We start from the raw sequence: 20,691 nt of genomic DNA on the forward strand, positions 1-20,691 counted from the left end.
ATGAGTAGTGCGGCGTGACGTCCACAAATATGTATAGATATATGGACTCTGGCATCACGCACAGGAGTTGCACGGGTTCACGTCGAGTTTCATCACTGCATCGTCACTAGTGAACTCACCCACTTCCCTACGATCAAACCCACTAAGACACTCAAGTCGACGCCGTACAATAATTAATGCATCATCCATGTTCTAGATATCTCAACTACCCCGTCTGCAATCTATCCCAATTCCCTTGGGTACTTTTTTTCATTGATAATCTAAATATTCAATTTTTATTAATTTTAAACGTGATGTATTCAAATTTACCTAGTAAATCCGTTTCACCTCTTATCACCGCACTCGCACTGTAACCCGGGGCTTAAAACATCAGCCGGGGCATCTTCTTGTTTCTATATAACGCTACTCAAGGCGTAATTTAATTACACGTTTAATTATATTATTAATTAAGCTCCTCGCCATTAGACATGGCATGGCTTAAGCTTGAAGAAGTTGAGTGCCTGCGCTTTGCATGTGGTCTTCTCGTTCCCTCGGCGGTTCTCGTAATGCTGTTGAGGTTGACGTGGCGGCGGAGAAGGCTGGGGTTTCCGCCGGGGCCGACGCCGCTGCCGATCATCGGCAACATGCTGATGATGGACCAGCTGACGCACCGGGGACTGGCTAGGCTGAACGAGCGGTACGGCTCGGGGATCTGCCACCTCCGCCTCGGCGCGCGGCACGCGTTCTCGGTGTCGACGCCGGAGGTGGCGCGGGAGGTGCTGCAGGCGCAGGACCACGTGTTCTCCAACCGGCCGGCGACCATCGCGGTGGCGTACCTGACGTACGACCGCGCCGACATGGCGTTCGCGCACTACGGTCCTTTCTGGCGCCAGATGCGGAAGCTGTGCGTGATGAGGCTGTTCAGCAAGAAGCGGGCGGAGTCGTGGGCCTCGGTGCGGGCGGAGGTGGACGGCGCGGTGCGGGAGGTGGCGAAGTGCGCCGGCGCCGGTGCCGCCGTCAATCTCGGGGAGCTCATGTTTAAGATGACGATGAGCATCATCTTCCGGGCGGCGTTCGGGACGCAGAGCCGCCACGGGGACCAGGAAGAGTTCATTGCCATTCTGCAAGAGTTCTCGCGGCTCTTCGCCGCCTTCAACATCGGCGACTTCATCCCCGCCCTCACATGGATCGATTACCATGGCATCAACAAACGTCTCAAAGTAGATCATCAATTAATTTATTATATATTAATTAATTAATTAATTAATTATACATTGCAGGCGGCGCGAGGATCACTCGATAGGTTCATCGATAAAATTATCGACGAGCACATCGCGAACCCGAAGGCGGAGGCGGCGTCGGATCGCGACATGGTCGACGAGATGCTCGTGTTCTTAGAGGAGGCAGCCGGTACCGTCGATGCTACTCGAGGGATGGAGAAGGATGAGCTGCTGACCAGTAGCTTCCGGCTGACAAGAAACAATATCAAAGCAATAATCATGGTAATTAACGTCGCTTAATTAGCCGATCAGTAATTATCTTCACCCACGCCGTCAATTAGTCTCATCAGATAAACCTAGCTAATTAAAAATTATTATACTGACGCATGCAGGACGTCATGTTTGGTGGCACGGAGACGGTGGCGTCGGCAATCGAATGGGCGATGGCGGAGCTGATGAAGAACCCCGATGAGATGAGGCGCGTGCAGGAAGAGCTAGCTGCCATCGTCGGCGTCGACCGACAAGTCCAAGAGAGCGATCTCGAGAAGCTTCCCTACCTCAAGTGCGCAGTGAAGGAGACGCTCCGCCTGCACCCGCCCATCCCGCTGCTACTCCACGAGACGGCAGAGGAGAGCCAGGTGGCTGGGTACTTGGTTCCGGCGCGGTCTCGGGTGATGGTCAATGTGTGGGCGATCGGGCGGCAGACATCAGTGTGGAAGGAGGCGGGGGAGTTCCGTCCCGTGCGGTTCATCCCGGGCGGCGAGGCGGCGGCGGTGGACTTTAAGGGGAACTTCTTCGAGTTCCTGCCCTTCGGGTCGGGGCGGCGGTCCTGCCCGGGGATGCAATTGGGGCTTTATGGGATGGAGTTGGCGGTGGCACAGATGGCCCACTGCTTCGAGTGGGCGCTGCCCGGCGGCATGGAACCCAGTGAACTAGATATGGATGATGTTTCTGGGCTGACCTCGCCTAGGGCGGTGAGGCTGGTGGCCGTTCCCACCCTGCGCCTCACCTGTCCTCTCTATTGATAGTGATGATCGGAGTGAGTAAAATATGGAGCAAATATATATGTATATAGTTGTTTGATCTTGATAGAAAATATTATAAATATGATAATTATAAATAATGATATAGTAATGAAGATAAAAAAAGATAATAATTCATTATTGATACGGTTGGTAATGGAGGGCCTATGAGGAAAGGGTTGGAAAAGTCAAGACTATGTGGCGGTCAAAAGTCAGGAGGACGTGGTGGTCAATAGTCAAGGTGATGTGGCAGTCAATGGTTAGGCTGACGAGGCGGTTAAAGACGAGCAGGTGCGCTAGTCAGAAGTCAGGCAGGCTGATCGATCAAGGGGGCAAAGCAGTCGGAAGGCGAGGCTGACGGGGCGGTTAAAGACGAGCAGGTGCAATAGTCAGAAGTCAGGCAGGCTGATCAATCAAGGGGGCAAAGCAGTCGGAAGGCGAGGGAAGACGTCAGGCGGCACACAGGTCACAGGTCGGCATCGGCAGAGCTGACCAGAAGCAGCCCGATCTATAGACCTGCAGTTGAGGGCCAGGAAGTACAAAGCGCAGAATGCAAGTCGGGATCGGCAGAGCTGAGCAGAGGCCAAGAACAGGAAGTATAGGCCAGTGGGTCGGGATCGGCAGAGCTGACCAGAAGCAGCCCGATCTACAGACCTGCAGTTGAGGGCCAGGAAGTACAAAGTGCAGGATGCAAGTCGGGATCGGCAGAGCTGATCAGAAGCAGCCCGATCTACAGACCTGCAGTTGAGGGCCAGGAAGTACAATGTGCAGGATGCAGGTTGAAGATCAGCGTAGCTGTGTCTAGACAGCTTGAGCTGCAGGTCTGCGAGTTGGAGGCTTGGAAATGCGAATCACAGGTGTAGGCCGGTGCAGGGATACAATGGATCGGAGGAGCTAAGTAATACGGGCGCGGAGAATCTCAACGGTCCGTCGAGGAGAGTCATTACACATCAACAATGCGGGCGAAGGCAGAGGTTCCTAAAACGAAAAGATGCCCTCATAACCAGTAGTAGCTCGCCGGTGTCACTCTGAGGACAAAATCATGTCTGAGGCGGAGGTTCCTAGCGGAAGATCTGGCGCGACAAATAGCGACCGACAGTATCCGGAACTAGGCGACAAGCCAGTCTAACGTTTTCGGCGGGATGGCGGACTCGAGAAGGGGGACATAAAGGCGAGAAATTCCGGTATGCAGTGCGCACACACTCTCTCGCCACTTTTTCCTGTCTTTCCTTCGCTTCTCTCTGTTCTTTCGGGAAAAATGACCTAACAGGCGTCGGAGGGCGATCAGGGACTTTCCACGGGTTTCGGTCTCTAACGTAGGAGGAGATCGTGCGAGTGTGCGAGGTCCTGCAGCGTCGACCACCGTGGGGCAGATCATCTTCTACGACCTTCCGTCAACCATCGGGACACCTGGACCGACCTCCGTCCGACTCAGCCTCCGGACGGGATCAAATTTGGCGCCATCTGTGGGAAACACAACAGCCTGATCCGGAGCGTGAAGATGGAGGACTCGGGCCGTAGCTCTAGCAGGAGGATCAACGTAACCATGACCGCGGGGGAATACGAGCTCTTCAAGGAAGTTAGAAGGCAAGCCGCCTCTGAAAAGCAAGGAACAGTTTCGCGACCTCGCTTGGTGCCCGAAGCGTCTAAGGAACCAGCTCCTACCTCCGACAGGGGCTCAAAGAGGAAGCAGCAGGAAGAACTCCCTCGTACTTCATTCCGGGAGCCTCGCCGCAACTATCATCGAGCCGAACCTCGTGCGCACAGCCCGAAGAAGGAGGAACCGCCGGCATCGGTGGCGGAAAGCTCTTTACACCCACCTCGGGATTCAGGGAAGGGAAAAGTTATAATCCCTGCTGGAGATCTACCTGAAGATCCGGATGACAAGGTACCCTTCTCGGCTCATATCCTTAGGGAAAGCCTGCCTAAAGGGTATCGAGCCCCGAACATCGGAGAATACGATGGGAGCAAAGACCCGGAAGAGCACCTGAGGAAGTTTAAGAACGTGGCTATCTTGTATCAATACAGCGACGCTGTCAAATGCCGAGTGTTCCTACACACCCTGTCCGGGTCGGCACAAAAGTGGTTTGATGGATTGCCCCCAGAGTCCATCAATCGCTTCATGGATTTCAAAACGGCATTCCTACGCCGCTTCGCCAGTAGTCGTAAGTATAAAAAAACCGACCACTGTCTTTTTGCTCTCAAGCAGGATTCGACGATATTGATGAGCGCCCTTGCGGAACTACATCAACCGGTTCAGTCAGGTGGCCAATGACGTCCCCTCCGCCACCTCAGAAATATTGATGAGCGCCTTCTCCCATGGATTGCGAGAGGGGGAATTCTTCAGGGACCTCATCAAAAACCCCGCCCAAAGCTTCGACGATATGGTGGAGAAAGCTTCGTGCTACATCAAGGTGGAAGAAGCGCAGGCCACTAGGAGGAAAGCCGAAAAGACGATGGCCCCAGGCAACCGACCTGAAATGAGAGCACCACAACCGACTCAGCCCTTCCAGCGAGGTCAACCCAGGCCTGCTCCTCAGCCTGCCCAGGGAATTAGGCCAGCATCGCGGGTTGCCGCCGTACATGCGCCTAGGCCTGGACCAAGGGGAGAGCCAGCATCGGTCCAGGACGCACGATCTCAGTAACTGCTTCCAATTCGCTCGTGACTCCAGGCGAGCTGCAGAGCAGGGCTTGCCTCCCCCAACGTTGGCGCCCCAAATACAAAGGATGGACGAAGAACGGGCTGCAGCTGGGCGCGCTCGGCAGACCCGACCTGACCTAGCCGGCCCATATAATCAGGCTGGCCTTGGAGAAGATCGAGGAGATGTCGGAGAACTGGAGAACCGGGGCAACGCTGCTGTGCGAGAGATCGGCATGATCTCAGGAGGACCCACTGACGGAGACTCAGGCCGAGCCCGTAAGTCACACGTTCGGCGGCTGTACGTGGGAGCCGTGGGATGCAGAAACGAGCAGGCCTCCGGCCCTATTATCAGCTTTGGGCCTCAAGACCTGGAGGGTCTGGAACTGCCTCATGACGATGCCCTCATAATCAAGGCCGTTATTGCTAATAGCTGGGTGGCTCGGGTCTTTGTGGATACCGGGAGCTCGGTCAACATTTTATTCAGAGCTGCGTTCGAAGAGATGCAGATCGACGCCGCTGAGCTTCAACCCGTGGCCACTTCCTTGTATGGGTTCACAGGTAACGAAGTCAAACCCATGGGTCAGATCAAGCTGGCCATCTCCATGGGCACTGAGCCATTGGTGCGTACCCGGAGGAGCACCTTCATTGTGGTGGATTCACCTTCCTCCTATAACGTCATCCTGGGAAGGCCAGCCCTGCATGAGTTCCGAGCCGCCGTCTCCACCTTTCACCAGAAGATCAAGTTCCCAGTAGGCGAGCAGGTCGGAGAAGTAAGGGGGGAGCAGAGGGTATCTCGAAGTTGCTACATCGATACGGTCCGGGTGGAGGCGCGCAAAAGCCGGCGGACTCAGGATGGCGGTGTACATGCCATCCAGGAGGAGCCTCTGCCTATTGCTGAAGAGCTTGTCTCCTGCGAAGATATTCAGTTGTATCCTGACAGAGCTGAGAGCATCACTCGCATTGCTAGTGACCTGTCACCGGAGCTCAAGGCGGAGCTGATACAATGCCTGATCCGTAACAGAGACGTCTTTGCTTGGTCTCCAGAAGAACTGCCCGGCGTCAAACCAGAGGTAGCTGAGCACAAGTTGCATACTATACCCGAGGCCCAGCCAGTCAAGCAGAAGAAGAGAAACTTCTCCACCGATCAAAATAAGATTATCCGGGTTGAAGTGAATCAGCTCAGGAAGGCAGGACATGTTCGAGAGGTGCAATTCCCATCCTGGCTTTCCAACGTCGTACTGGTGAAGAAGCCCAACAACAAGTGGAGGGTGTGCATAGACTTTCGCGACCTCAACAAAGCCACCCCCAAAGATTGTTACCCACTCCCGCGGATTGATCAGGTGGTGAATTCAACTGCTGGCTGTGAAAGGATATGCATGATGGACGCTTATCAGGGATACCATCAGATACCTCTGGCTAAGGAGGATCAGGAGAAGGTTAGTTTCATAACAGCTGATGGTACTTTCTGTTATACTGTCATGTCGTTTGGACTCAGGAACGCTGGAGCTACCTACCAAAGGATGATGGATAAGGTTTTTCGAAGTCAGATCGGGCGGAACGTAGAAGTCTATGTTGATGACATCCTGATCAAGTCCCCCCTAGCGTCCAGTCTGATAAAAGATGTAGAAGAAACCTGTGGGACTCTGAGGCAATATGGGGTAAAGCTGAATCCCCTGAAATGTTTGTTCGGGGCCAGAGGAGGGAAGTTTTTGGGCTACTTGGTGACTGAGCGAGGGATAGAAGCCAATCCTGAGAAGGTTCAAGCACTTCGTGACATGCAGGTCCCACAGAATCTGAAGGAAACACAGAAGCTGGTCGGCCGAATAACAGCATTATCCCGATTTATCTCCAGATCTGCAGATCGAGCTGCGCCTTTCTTCAAAGTGCTTAGAAAGGCTGCCAAGTTTCAGTGGACGGAGGAGTGCACGCAGGCCTTGGAGGAGCTAAAGCAGTACCTGGAATCCTTGCCGTCGTTGTTTAAGCCCGTTGTGGGAGAGCCTCTTTGGGTGTACTTGTCAGCTACCCCTGAGGCCGTGGGGGCTGTGCTGGTTAAAGAGCAGGATAATGTACAACGGCCAGTGTATTTTTTAGTCATCTATTGAAGGGGGCTGAGTCTCGGTATACGACCCTGGAAATGTTGGTCTATGGACTTGTTCTCATGGCTCGGCGTCTCCGGCCGTATTTCTTGGTGCACCCCATTACTGTCTTGACGAACAGTACAATGGGCCGAGCTCTCACCAAGGTGGAAGTGGCGGGTCGGCTTATCAAGTGGGCAACTGAGCTAGGAGAATATGACATACAATATCAACCTCGAACCGCAATCAAAGCACAGGCTCTGGCAAATTTCCTGACAGAAGTACACCCAGCGGACTCAGAAGAGGTCTGGAAAATCTACGTGGACGGGTCGGCTACCCATCGGGGGAGTGGTGTAGGAGCACTTCTCATATCCCCACAGGGAGATATCTGTTGGTGCAACATTCCTCAGGTCAAGGTTGACCTGGGTAACCAAGCTGAGTCTTGGTTTGGGTTTAGATGTTTGACAATAAGATATTGATTGAAGAAGAGTCAAGTAGGTCAAGGTTGACTGGATACTTGACTGGGAAGTCCTAACTGGGATGTTAGGCAAAATGAAAGACCTAGTGAGTGAAGCTAGGCAGTATGAAAGTCCTGGTGAGTGAAGCCAGGCAGAAGAAAAGTCCTGGTGAGTGAAGCCAGGCAGAAGGAAGTCCTAGTGAGTGAAGCTAGGCAGATGGAAATCCTGGTGAGTGAAGCCAGGTGAAAGTCCTAGTGAGTGAAGCTAGGCAGATGGAAATCCTGGTGAGTGAAGCCAGGTGAAAGTCCTAGTGAGTGAAGCTAGGCAGATGTAAAACCCTAGTGAGTGAAGCTAGGTGAAAGTCCTGGTGAGTGAAGCCAGGCAAAGGAAAATCTAGATGGATCAAGGATGATCGGACATCGGTGTTGGGAAGTCAAGTAGGTCAAAGGATTGATTGGATACTTGGCATGAAAGAAAAGTCCAAGTAGGTCAAGGGATTGACCGGATACTTGTATGAGAGAAAAGTCAAGTGGGTCAAAGGTTGATCGGACACTTGGTAAGGAGTCCTAGCGGTCAAGGGTGACTAGATGCTAGGCATGACATACCAACAGGTCAAGGTTGACCGGATGTTGGTTGGGAGGTTTGGGACTTGGTTTTGGACAAAATCAAGTCGGATCGTCGATGGATCGATCCGGGCTCGGATCGTCGGTGGATCGATCCGACTGTCCAATGACGAGCTTCGGATCGATCCGTGGATCGATCGAGGTCCAATCGATCGATGGATCGATTGGGGGCCCTCCGTGGAATAGCGGATCGATCCGTGGATCGATCGGCGCATTCGAAATCAGGCGCTCGGATCGATCCGTGGATCGATCCAAAGCCTCGATCGATTGGGAACATTCGAATCGATCGGGATCCGACCGTTGCGTCGTTTATAGTTGTTGGCGGCGATTCTTCGGAAGTTTTTACCGATTCATTCCAGATTCAACACAGCTCCTCCCCAGCACTCTCTAAGCTCCTCACCGCCAGTTCTTGAAGGTTCTTGGAGGTTCATCCAAGTCAAGAGGCGAGTTGCAACGAGAAGAAGAAGAAGCTAGGGGTTTTATTGCATTTCTTGTAAGCTTTTGCTTATTCTTTACTACCCTTTCTTCTTCTTGTACTGAGAGTCTTGTAGGGTTTCTCCGCCCTCGGTAGTTACCGAAAAGGAGTGTTTTCATAGTGGAGGGTGCGTGCGTGGTGTGGATCCTTGGATTAGTCATCTCCGTTGGAGGTGGATACCAAGTAAACTCCTAGTGTTAGCGTGTTTGTGTTTGTTTATGTATTTTCCGCTGCGCATTCTTGAAGAAACAAGCAACACCGAGCAACGAGCACGCGACGAGCTATTCACCCCCTCTAGCTACTTTTGGTCCTAACAAGTGGTATCAGAGCAAGGCCGCTCTTCACCGGAATCATCGCCGGAAGGGTCAAGCATATCAAGAAAAGCTAGAGGGTGAAGAAGTTGGAGCAAATTCTTCAAGTTCAAGACTTTATCAAGCTCAACTTCAAGATGCAATTCCAAGATGGGCTTGGATTTGACACAAGGGTGGCTCCACCATACACTTCTACGAGTTTCGATTCTTGGAAATCAAGAATCGAAAATTTTCTTATGATGGAGATAGAGCAATGGTTTGCTCTAATGGAAGGCTTCAAGGCTCCAAGAAATTCAAAGGGCAAAGTTCTAAAGAAAAGCAAATGGAGCCCGGAGCAAGTCCAAAGGTGCGAGGCCAATGACAAAGTGACCAAGCTTTTGGTCAATTTATTGCCAAGCACCATCCTTTGCAAAATTGGAGAGTTTGAAGATGCAAAGGAGCTATGGAGCAAATTGGCCAAGCTTCATGAAGAGATCCCTCCACTGTACAAGATCATGAAGAATCCGAGAGGGTGACTCTTTGGAGCAAGACCAAGAGGAGGACTCCGAGGTTGAGAGATGCTCAACCTCCGAAGAAGAGGAAATCCAAGAAGCTTCATCCTCAAGGGAATGCAACGAAGGGAACAAGGAGGGAGCATACTCCTTGTTTCATGTTCAAGATGATGAAGCCTCCACCTCTAGGATTGAGGGGGAGCAATCCTTGGTGACGCCGGATCAAGAAGAAGGAGAAGCTTCTACATCCGGGTCAAGTGAAGAAGAAGAAGATGGTGCCACCTCCGAAATTCAAGAAATAGCAAATGGAGGAGCAAGTGCCATCCCTACACAAGAAGGTATAAATGTTTCAATTAAAAATAAAAATCATATAATATGTTTTGAGTGTAGGAAAAGTGGGCACTACAAGAGCAAGTGTCCCAACTTGGCCAAGAAGAAGGGCCAAATGGCACAAAAGCGCAAGGAGAAGCTCAAGGAGACCACCCCCGGGACAAAGAAGAGCAAGGAGCACATTGTGTGCTTCTTGTGTCAACAAAAAGGGCATTACCGAAGTCAATGTCCCAAGGGGAAGAAGATGGTCAAGGCTCAAGGAGGCACTAGTCAAGGGGGAGCCTCCAAGGTAAAGAAGAAGGTAACATTCATTGAGCCTATTCCCTTGCAAAATGGTAAAAAACATGCTAGGTCAAATTTTTATCATCTTAATGCGATTTACCATAAGAATAGGAAGCATGAGGGCTTTAAGGAAAAGCATGTGGCCCTACATGCCAAAACTACTATCCCAAAGGCTAGGAATGTAGGTAAAAACCTAGGCGATAACTCTAAGGATGTAAGATACAAGCCTAGAAACAAAAATGCTCATGAACTAAATGGAAAACCAAAAACTAAGGACTTAGTGATGGAAAATCAAGTCTTGAGGTCAAGACTTGATAAAATTGAAAAGACCCTAAAAAGGATGGAAAATATCCTATTAGGGCAAAATGAGCATAACCTAGGTTTAGGGGTACAAACGTCATCCAATGGCCATAAAGGTTTGGGATACAAACCAAAGGCTAAGAAGGATGTGCCCTCTTACCATAGAGTTCCATATAGTTATGGAATAAACCCTAGGTCTAGTAGTCAAGCCAAAAATACTAGGGAAGTCATCCCTAAGAGTATTTTTGCAATAAATGTGACTAATACTTCTAAGAAGTCTAAGAAAGTCACAAACAAGGTCACAAGGGAGGTTATCCCTAGAGTTAACCTAGAAAATGTGACCAAGGCTTCTAAGAGGCCCAACAAGGTCACTAGGAAGGTATCTAGGGAAGTTATCCCTAGTGAGTACCTAGAGCATCCAAGGAGCACCAATAGGTGTTGGGTTCCTAGGAGCATCTTCTCTACCCCATAGATGGGTTAGAGAGTGTCAACTCCGATTAGAAGGGTAGTTAACCCAACTTTGAGGAAATTGACACTCAAGGAGTATTTTCAAGGTTTTTGTTAACCTTTGAAAATGAAATGGAATTATTGATTACTCCTTGAAAGAGTAAAATGTGCCTAATGGTGGAAGAATTGATTTTAATCTTAAATGGCACATATTGGAAAATTCATAAGAACTATCAAGTTGGGTTTTTGGTATGTTCTTAGGCAATTTAAGGCAATCCGGGCCTTAAATTTAAAAGTGCTACTCTTGAGGAAAAATGGAATATGCCAACATTTGAGGACATGTTTATTTTAATTGGCATAAATTAATCAAGGGAATAAGAAATGCAAACTTAGGTTTTGGCACTCTCTTGAAGCACTTTGGGCAATCTAGGGTTTAAGTTTTAGGATTAGCTAAGATTAATGATACTTAGATAGGTAATCTAGGTATATTTTATTTATGCTAAACCATGCCATGATTGTTTGCTCATAATATGCCATGACATCATATTTTATCTTATTTGGATTTTGCATTCATGACTTATCATGAAAAATACAAAAATACCATGTCATGCCATACATACATCATGTAGTTATAGAAATCTTTCTTTTGAAAGCTATTTTATTTTGATGTATGCCATAACATAATCATGCATTAAGTTTAATTCCTTGTAATTAAGGACGAATGGCATTTAACGACACTTATTGACAAGTGACATCCTAGGTGGATGTCTAACATTTCTAAGATGCCTAGATAGATATGCATGATCCCTAGAATAGGGCAAAACCAAATTTTACATCTCACAAAGACCTCTAAGGTGACTTGTATGTGTTTTAGTGCATATTATATACAAGTGAGATGTTAGGATGATGAACAAAGCTCAAGATATTGATTTAGTGCATTCCTTTGAGTTTTAAATTCATCAAAACACATAGTTATGTGTTTTCCCATCATTGGGAAAGCTAATGTACAAGTCATGTGCATTATGCCCAAGGAACATGATGGGATATTGGTTTTGAAAATGTTTTTAAAATGTTTTGGAAAACCTTGGTGAAGGCTATCTTTTGATAGTAATCACCATTGAATAGTTAGACACAAACTTGAAGAAAAACACTAAAGTTTTTGCAAGTTTTCAAGTTTGTGTCAATCTTTGAAAATATGATGTATTTTCATAGAAAGCTATTTTTCCATGATTAAGTATGCCCTAAATAATGTCTACACAAAATTTCATAATTTTTGGATTTTTGTAGAATTTTTTAGGGGTTTCTGAAGTTGACCGAAATGGAATTTCAGTAACTATCGAGCTCCGATCGATCCATCGATTGGAGTTCCATGAATCGATCCATGGATCGATTCAAACGGCAATTCCCGCGAGCAGAAGCTCGCTGGATCGATCAGCCGATCGATCCAGGGAGTCTGAATCGATCCGTGGATCGATTCAGAAAGGTTCAATCGATTGGAACCCAACTCCAATCAATCCAAGTTGCTGATTTTGGCTGGGAAGGCCTGATTTCAGCATCTTTGAACCTCTTTGAGTCTAGGTAACCATTCCAAACCCCTTAAATACATTTGTATACATACAAAGGGTGTTTTCATGTTGAAAACAAGGATGGATTGGTTAACGAAGACTAAGTAGAAGTTTAGGTTGATGTTGTTTCAAATTTTGAATATTTGACCCTCAAAACTTCCAAATTTGGGTTTCCTAATGTTTTAGGGATACCAAGTCATTGTTGGTGCAATGACAGAAGTTACCACCATGTCTTTAGGGGGAGAGACTCTTTAAAGACATGAAAATTATTTTTCATGAACCTTGGAAGGTGGTTAACCTTCTATTGTGGACTTGCTCAAGTTTGAGCGTTTGAACTTTAATGGGGAGTGGATATCCTCATTGGTCAAGTGGCTTCAAGTGGATAATGCTCAAGGATGGGCATTTGCCTACATTGGGGGAGAATGTAGGGTTAAGGTTAATGAAGGGTATGGGACCTTCATTATCGTGTTGGTCACAACGAGTGAAGTTGTGAACAACGATGAGCAACTCTTCAGGGGGAGAGTTTTCAACAGTGAGGCATTTGTTGAAGAGTGCCCAAAATTGAGGCACGGGTTGATGTGTGCTCAAAGATGGTTTGATGTGTGCCAATAGGGGGAGAATGAAAGAGAGTAAGTTAGGCTTTCATTACCTAGAGGGAGTTTGCCTTCTTAGGGGGAGAATGAAGGGCTTAACTTATGTATTCATTACCTAGTGGCATGAAGAAGGTTAAGGCTATGGGATTAGTCTAACTTACATGTGGGATTGTAAGTGTTATTGTGGTATTGTCAAACATCAAAAAGGGGGAGATTGTTGGTGCAACATTCCTCAGGTCAAGGTTGACCTGGGTAACCAAGCTGAGTCTTGGTTTGGGTTTAGATGTTTGACAATAAGATATTGATTGAAGAAGAGTCAAGTAGGTCAAGGTTGACTGGATACTTGACTGGGAAGTCCTAACTGGGATGTTAGGCAAAATGAAAGACCTAGTGAGTGAAGCTAGGCAGTATGAAAGTCCTGGTGAGTGAAGCCAGGCAGAAGAAAAGTCCTGGTGAGTGAAGCCAGGCAGAAGGAAGTCCTAGTGAGTGAAGCTAGGCAGATGGAAATCCTGGTGAGTGAAGCCAGGTGAAAGTCCTAGTGAGTGAAGCTAGGCAGATGGAAATCCTGGTGAGTGAAGCCAGGTGAAAGTCCTAGTGAGTGAAGCTAGGCAGATGTAAAACCCTAGTGAGTGAAGTTAGGTGAAAGTCCAGTGAGTGAAGCCGGGCAAGGAAAATCCGGATGGATCGAGGATGATCGGACATCTGGTCTTGGGAAGATCAAGTAGGTCAAAGGATTGTTGGATACTTGGCATGAAGAAAAGTCCAAGTAGGTCAAAGGGATTGGCCGGATACTTGGCACGAGAAAATCAAGTGGGTCAAAGGGATTGATCGGACACTTGGTAAGGAGTCCTAGCAGGTAAGGGAGTGACTAGATGCTGGGCATGACATACCAACAGGTCAAGGTTGGCCGGATGTTGGTTTGGGAGGTTTGGGACTTGGTTTTGGACAAAATCCAAGTCTGGATCGATCATGGATCGATCAGCTGACTGATCGACGGTGATCGATCCGTGCCAGTAGAGCTTGGATCGATCCGTGGATCGATCGAGAATCAATCGATCGATGGATCGATTGGGGGTTCCCGCGATAAGCGCCGGATCGATCCGTGGATCGATCGGAGTTCGACGATAGGCGCTCTGGATCGATCCGTGGATCGATCCAAAGCCTCCCCGATCGATTGGGAACATTCGAATCGATCGGGATCCGACCGTTGGCGTCGTTTATAGCTGTTGGCGTGCGATTCCTTCGGAAGTTTTTTACCGATTCATTCCAGATTCAACACAGCTCCTCCCCAGCACTCTCTAAGCTCCTCACCGCCAGTTCTTGAAGGTTCTTGGAGGTTCATCCAAGTCAAGAGGCGAGTTGCAACGAGAAGAAGAAGAAGCTAGGGTTTTTACTGCATTTCTTGTAAGCTTTTGCTTATTCTTTACTACCCTTTCTTCTTCTTGTACTGAGAGTCTTGTAGGGCTTCTCCGCCCTCGGTAGTTACCGAAAAGGAGTGTTTTCATAGTGGAGGGTGCGTGCGTGGTGTGGATCCTTGGATTAGTCATCTCCGTTGGAGGTGGATACCAAGTAAACTCCTAGTGTTAGCGTGTTTGTGTTTGTTTATGTATTTTCCGCTGCGCATTCTTGAAGAAACAAGCAACACCGAGCAACGAGCACGCGACGAGCTATTCACCCCCCCCCCCCTCTAGCTACTTTTGGTCCTAACAATATCATGCAGTTGGTCGTGCGGTTAAATTTCAGAGCTACCAATAATGAGGCAGAATATGAAGCTCTACTAACAGGCCTGCAAGCAGCTCGGCATGTGGGGGCGAGTCGAGTCATCATATACTCCGATTCCCAGCTAGTAACCCAGCAGACAGCCGGGCAGTTTGAGGTGAATAGCAAGAAGATGCAAGTTTATAAGGAGGCTTATGAAAAGATGAAGGGAGAATTCAAGGAGGTCATAGTCATGAAGATTCCTAGAGCTGAAAATGAAAGAGCGGATGAGTTGGCTAAAATGGCTAGTTCCCTGAGCACTTGGACGCTCGACGGATCTATAGCGCAGACCTTCCTTGTAGCCCAGATAGATCTACAGAATAACGCGGGAGAAGTAATTGATTGGAGAGCGCCCATAATAAGCTTCCTTCAGCAAGGAGACATACCCACCAACCCCGAGGAAGCGCGTATGCTCAGGAGGCAAGCCCACTCTTATGCAATGATTGGGGATCAGCTGTACAAAAGGTCTTTCTCCAGACCTCTACTCAAGTGCCTAAATATGGAGGAAGCGGACCAGGCTTTGCGAGAAATACATTCCGGGTGCTATGGTAATCACGCTGGGGGAAGGACGCTGGCTCGGAAGGTATTGCTGGCTGGTTATTTCTGGCCTACCCTGCAGAAGGACGCACAGAAGTTGGTGAATACTTGTCTGTCATGCCAAAGGTACCAGAACCTGACACACCGACCTACGGAGTTGCTGAGAACTTCTACAGTATCCTGTCCCTCCGACCAATGGGGTATGGATATCGTGGGGCCTTTCCCAATGGCGACGGGGCAAAGGCGTTTCTTGCTGGTAGCAGTGGACTACTTCTCCAAGTGGGTGGAAGCGGAAGCTCTGGCTAAAATCACCGAAGATGCGGTGATCCAGTTTTTATGGAAGAACATCTTTTGCAGATTCGGCTTGCCTCACAAACTAGTGTCAGACAATGGTAGGCAATTTCAAGGGCGCAAGATACAAAATTGGTGCAAGGGGTTCGGCATAACTCAGGCCTTCACCTCGGTGGCGCATCCGCAAAGCAACAGTCAGACAGAGGTAGTCAACCGAGAAATAGTGCGGGGGCTCAAAGTCAAGCTGGATCATATGGGAGGCAGTTGGGTGGATGAGCTGCCAGGCATTTTATGGGCCTATCGTACGACACCCCGGGAAAGTACAGGTCTGACACCTTTCCATTTAGTGTATGACAATGAAGCAGTGGTACCTCTGGAGGTCGGGATACCTTCTGTAAGAAGGATGATGTACGACGAAGGGAACACCGAGCGGCGCCTGGCTGAACTAGATTTCATCAGCGAAATTCGTGAGCAAACAGCTGCCAGGTTGGAAGCCTACAGACAGCGGATGAGACAGAACTATAATAGGAAGGTGATCCCTCGTTTCTTCGGAGAAGGTGACCTAGTCTGGAAGCAGGTGAAGCCCTTGGGGGAAGTGACGAAGCTAGCACCACAATGGGACGGACCATATAAAGTCATCAAGAAGCTGGCATCAGGGGCCTATTATTTGCAGGACGCTCAAGGAAGGAAGCTGGATCGACCTTGGAGTGGTAACTACTTACAACCCTATCGAGTTTGAGGGGGCTGGCTCTGTGGACGTAGGCCGGATCCGACGGAGGGCGTGGAGACAGTAGGACAGTTAAGTGAAAATTCGAAAAGACATGTGTACATGTAACAATTTCCCAGTTTAAGTGGCTAGTACAGATCACTTGAAAGGAGCAAAAATCTCATCCGGAAAACCTTGAATGATTTGGACGTGATTCAAGAAGTCTGCCGGGGGGATAGAGCCCAAGAAGCCCTGTGCGTGCAGTTGCCTGATAACTCCGGCCGTCGTATATGGCACGGTCGTAGCAAAGCGTGACCCAGCCTGGGACAAAAATTCGGGGGAGGTCAGGTAGGACATTCGACTTCGTAGGCAACGATCCTCCTCTCCTTCTTGATAGAAGGTTAGGGCGGTGGATACCCCCGATAGAGCCGCTCGAGACTGGGATAGTTCTGCCTTCAGAGCCCTCAGTTCAGCTGCCTGAGTCTCCAGTTGGGCTGCCTGTACCTCCAATCTCTCGCCCCTCTCCTGCAGAAGAATATCCTTGGACTGTAGTTCCTGAGCCTGATAGGCTAGTTGTTGCTGATACCCCGCCTCAGATGCAGCTCTCTCCTCTCTCACGGCTCGGAGCTCAGTTTTTGATCTGCGTCAGGGATCGCCTCTGCCGGTCGGTCTGATTAGTTAAGGCTTGGATTTCCGCTCGCAAAGCATGGCTGGCTTGGGCAGGATCGTTCAGCTGCAACTCTAACTCGGAGACCCTCTCCCGCAGTTCCTTGCTTTCATGATGAAGGGTGTGGAAAGATTGATTCAGCACTAGGGATTCTGCATGAGTCTGGAGGAAAGGTATAACCCTCAGTGAAGGCCAACCACTACCCAGTATGAGGTGAATAGTACTTACTTTCGCCCAGGACTTCGAAAACCTGTCCATCTGGGCTAATGGAGGCGAGGCACCCATTTGATCCATACTCTCCACCCACAAACTGCCGAGGCAGCCTTTCATCATCAAAAGACTCGTCGGGGCGTCAGGCCGTCGGGCTAGAGCAGCTTCAGAGGGGATGGTAGTCCTGTAACGATGGTGGGCGGAGGAGGAAGGTTGAGAAGGGCCGACATCAGCACCAGGAGGAGCAGGAGGTTGTTCGGGAACGGGCTCTGTGGGCACCGGGTTTCGATGATCGCCGGGGCTGTCTCCCTCTGCAGCAATAGGTGCAGAGCGAAACGCAGCTGGTCGCCCCCTGTAGGGGTTAGGAGAGGCTGCCGGATAAAGGAACCAGAAGAAAAAAGGGAAGTAATGTCAAAGCCAGTCATGACAGTAGTAAGGGGCAGTACGATCATATGAAAAAACAGAGCCAAGTGTTAATGAAGACAGACCTGGTCTTCGGCGCCGCCTGTGAAGCAGGGGCTGGTTATCAGAGTCAGAATCACTAGAGCGAGGCTGACCCTACGAAGAGGCTGCCGCACCCCTGTTTGTGTCGCCTCGGCCGGATGAGCTCGGACCCGCACGATGAAGAGCTGCGCGACCGCGTTTGGATGCCCGCGAGGCTCCTCGGAAGGCGCTTTTGGCCGGACGAGTTGCTTGGCCTCGACCCCGACCTCGGCTCAAGGCGGCAGGGGAAGGAGAGGCGGCGTGTGAGGCGGGGCCGGGAGCAGCTTGAGTAGCTGCCCCAAAGGAAGCGGATCCGAGATGAGGAAGTAGCCTCCTGTCCAAGATTGCCCGACCACGCCGCATTATCTCCAGGTCATCGAGGGGCAGAGGCAGAACCTCTGACGCACGACGCAGAACCTCAGCTGTAGGCGCCAACACGAGAGGTCGTTCTCACAGGGAAAGTGATAAAAAAGGAGGCACTCAACACGAACTTACCCAAGGAGCGCGGTGTGTCGGAGGTACAGTGGCTTAGCCTGAAGAAAGAAAGTAGATCTTCAGATAGTAGTCTCGTCAGATTCAAGCGCCACTCCTCCATTCGATCAGCAGCCGTGGCATAGGGGAGGTCCATGTGGAATTCGTCCAGCACTGGAGTTAGAGGCAGTTCAGGTTGCTAGTGCATGGGCCAGTCAGTTTCCTCCGGAAACCGGAGAAAAAAGAACTTTTTCTTCCAGTTAGCACTGGGAGGAGGAAGAGGAGAAAAGAAGGCGGTTTGGTTGCGGGCTTGGAAATCAAAGAGACCCTCGGCACGCCGAACAAGAGTGAAGAAGCAATGAAAAAGGGGAGCTGACCAAGAAACCTCACAAACTTTGCAGAGTACTACAAAGCCACATAAGATCTTTATGGAATTGGGGGTTAGCTGACCTAAGGGAATCTTAAAGTAGCGGCACACTCCGGACAAAAAAGGATGCGGGGGTAGACGAAGGCCAGATACAAATTGCTCAAGAAATACAAAAACCGTTCGTGAGGATGAAAACAATGAATTAGAGACATAGTAATAGTAGGGAGTTTCGTAAGGTGAAGAGAAATAAGTAGTCATGTTGAAACTTACAATGTAAAAAAGGGGAAGCCATTGCAGGATTATCTCCAAGAGGTATACAAGAATAGAAGGGGGAAGCTTGGAGAAAAAAGAAGAAGCGTGGCGCAGTCTCAGAAACGAGCAGTCGGCGGCGGCGATGTTTGAGTACTTCGTGGCGATGGCAGATCATAACAAAAGGGAGAGAGGAAGAAGATACTTATAGGTATGGTGGAGGAAGGATATTTTCGTAAAACCGCAACGGACGGTGGATGCAACAGCGGAGGCAGGCGGGGAGTGCTCTGTGATGAGCCTCGGAAATATAACCAAAGGGCATTATGGGAAAGGCGAGGGCTCGAAATACGAAGCGTCTCCTAAAGGAGTCGCTCCAACCAAGACAAAAGTGTACGAAAGAGCCAGTAGAGAGACAAGTAATGCAGGTCGGCAGGCTTCAGGGACATGCGAGGCACGAGTTGGCTCGGGCCGGACTAGGTACAAAGACAACTACCGGAGGAAGAGCTACGTGGCCGAACAAAGCAAGCAAAACGAGCAAGGGCAAACAAATTAGCGGAGGTCTAACAAGACCAAAGGCGACCTACTAAAGAAAGAAACAAGTTAAGGATGTATAAAGGGGAAGCGAGATAATTTTCCGGAGTGCAGAACGACCATAGCCATAATTACAATCACAAAAGGTTCGGCGTCAACACATAGAAGGAGAATATGGTAGTACATCACTCATCATGCTACGTCCGGGGGAGAGAGCACTGAGTTAGCGGAAGCTGAAGGAAGGAGCACGGGGTCTGCTGGTGTTGTGTCGGGAGATGCGGGATCAGCCGGCGTGTCAGAGGCAGCTACGCGAGGGGCCTGGGCGGAGATATCCCCGAGAGCTGGATCGGCCGCAGGTGGAGGAGCCTCCAAGAGGAAAAGTCCCTCATCCGCTTCAAAAGAGGGAAAGGTGTCCTGCGGCAATTCCAGTCAGAGGCGGTGGTGTCCAAGGAGCGTGGCGGGAGGTGCTGCAGGAAGCCCCGCCAACTCAAAGGCTTGCCTAACCACGTGACTCCATGACAGCGAGCAACAAGACCATCCACCGACATGGAGGAAAAGGAGGAGCGGACGTGGGCGGTCACATGACGCCTCGGTCGTTACAGCTCGCCGGCGGTACACCTCAACCGTTCGATTCTCTTCACCGGCGCGGGCCAAGGACAAATCGCTCTGACCCTGAGACACCGTTTCCTGGACCTTCAAGAGATCCGCTTGCAAGGACTGGAGAGTGGCTTGGCACGCTTCCCACTACGTCTGCATGGTTGTTTCTCGGGCAGCGGCAGCACTAGCCTGGGCCTGGGCGTCGGCCAGCCTCATCTGCAAGAGCTCTTGACCTTGCCGTAGAAGCGTCAACTCCTCTGATTGGGAGAGCAGCTCTGTCTCTTTGGCTTTCAGCTCAGAGACTGCCGCTTGACGGCGATCCATCTCAGAAGCCAGGGAAGACTCACTTGTCTTCACCGCAAGTCCGGCCTCGGCGGCGAGACCTACGTGCCGGCCTTCATCTTCCGGGGAGAGACGGAGGCTGGTTTGGAGGAGGCTCGGGAGGAGGCGGAGGAGGGCATGACCCTCGCCGTCGACCAGCTGCTCGCCAAGACCGGCGTCCCGGTCTCGGCCGTCGATCTGAGAAGAAGAGAAAAGGGGTTACGAAGACACATGGACACCAAGAAAAATAAGGGGAAAAGCTTACCGCCACCAGAGAACGTGCAATTTGATCATACTCCCCCATAGGGGAACGGCTCTCCCAGAACTGGTCACTGGCTGATTGCCATGAGATAGCCAGGTCCCCAAAGAAGTCGACCCTACCAAAGATAGGCGACGAATCAGCAGCGGGCGCGTAGGCCGGATCAGTCTCCGAAGGGAGCCTCCAAGACGCTTCAAAGGCTGGGTCTGTAGAGGGCAGGTTCGGAAGCGGCATGGCTGGGCTCGGAGGCGCTATGAGAGGAGACGCAGAGGGCATCGGTAGGCCTGGGGGCTGGTCGCCAGAGGACGAAGGCGGGGCAGAGAACATACTCTGGATCGGCGCAGAAGCAGTTAGGTCCAACGGTGGGTCTGCCACCTCCGGATCAGAGGTCTTCTCCTGGACCAAGCTTGCCTCTTGGACTGAGCTCGTATC

At 50.1% G+C, this 20,691-nt stretch overlaps 1 protein-coding gene across 1 annotated transcript; it reads left to right on the top strand.

The window, feature by feature from the left end:
• The first annotated feature begins 417 nt into the window (after window positions 1-417).
• Window positions 418-2,306, top strand: LOC122042436 (cytochrome P450 84A1-like). The gene is made up of 3 exons (XM_042602562.1): window positions 418-1,199; window positions 1,260-1,481; window positions 1,592-2,306. Exons 1-3 carry the CDS (start codon window positions 468-470, stop codon window positions 2,222-2,224), a joined length of 1,587 nt encoding a protein of 528 aa, XP_042458496.1. The 5' UTR covers window positions 418-467; the 3' UTR covers window positions 2,225-2,306.
• The last annotated feature ends 18,385 nt before the right edge of the window (window positions 2,307-20,691 follow it).

Source organism: Zingiber officinale, chromosome 2A (assembly GCF_018446385.1).
Source record: "Zingiber officinale cultivar Zhangliang chromosome 2A, Zo_v1.1, whole genome shotgun sequence".
In the NCBI taxonomy this organism is placed as follows: Eukaryota; Viridiplantae; Streptophyta; class Magnoliopsida; order Zingiberales; family Zingiberaceae; genus Zingiber; species Zingiber officinale.

Coding starts and splice junctions, on each gene's coding strand:
- LOC122042436 (XM_042602562.1), top strand. CDS start 468: ATGGCATGGCTTAAGCTTGAAGAAGTTGAGTGCCTGCGCTTTGCATGT. Junction 1,200..1,259: donor GCATCAACAAACGTCTCAAA/GTAGATCATCAA, acceptor TATACATTGCAG/GCGGCGCGAGGATCACTCGA. Junction 1,482..1,591: donor ATATCAAAGCAATAATCATG/GTAATTAACGTC, acceptor TGACGCATGCAG/GACGTCATGTTTGGTGGCAC.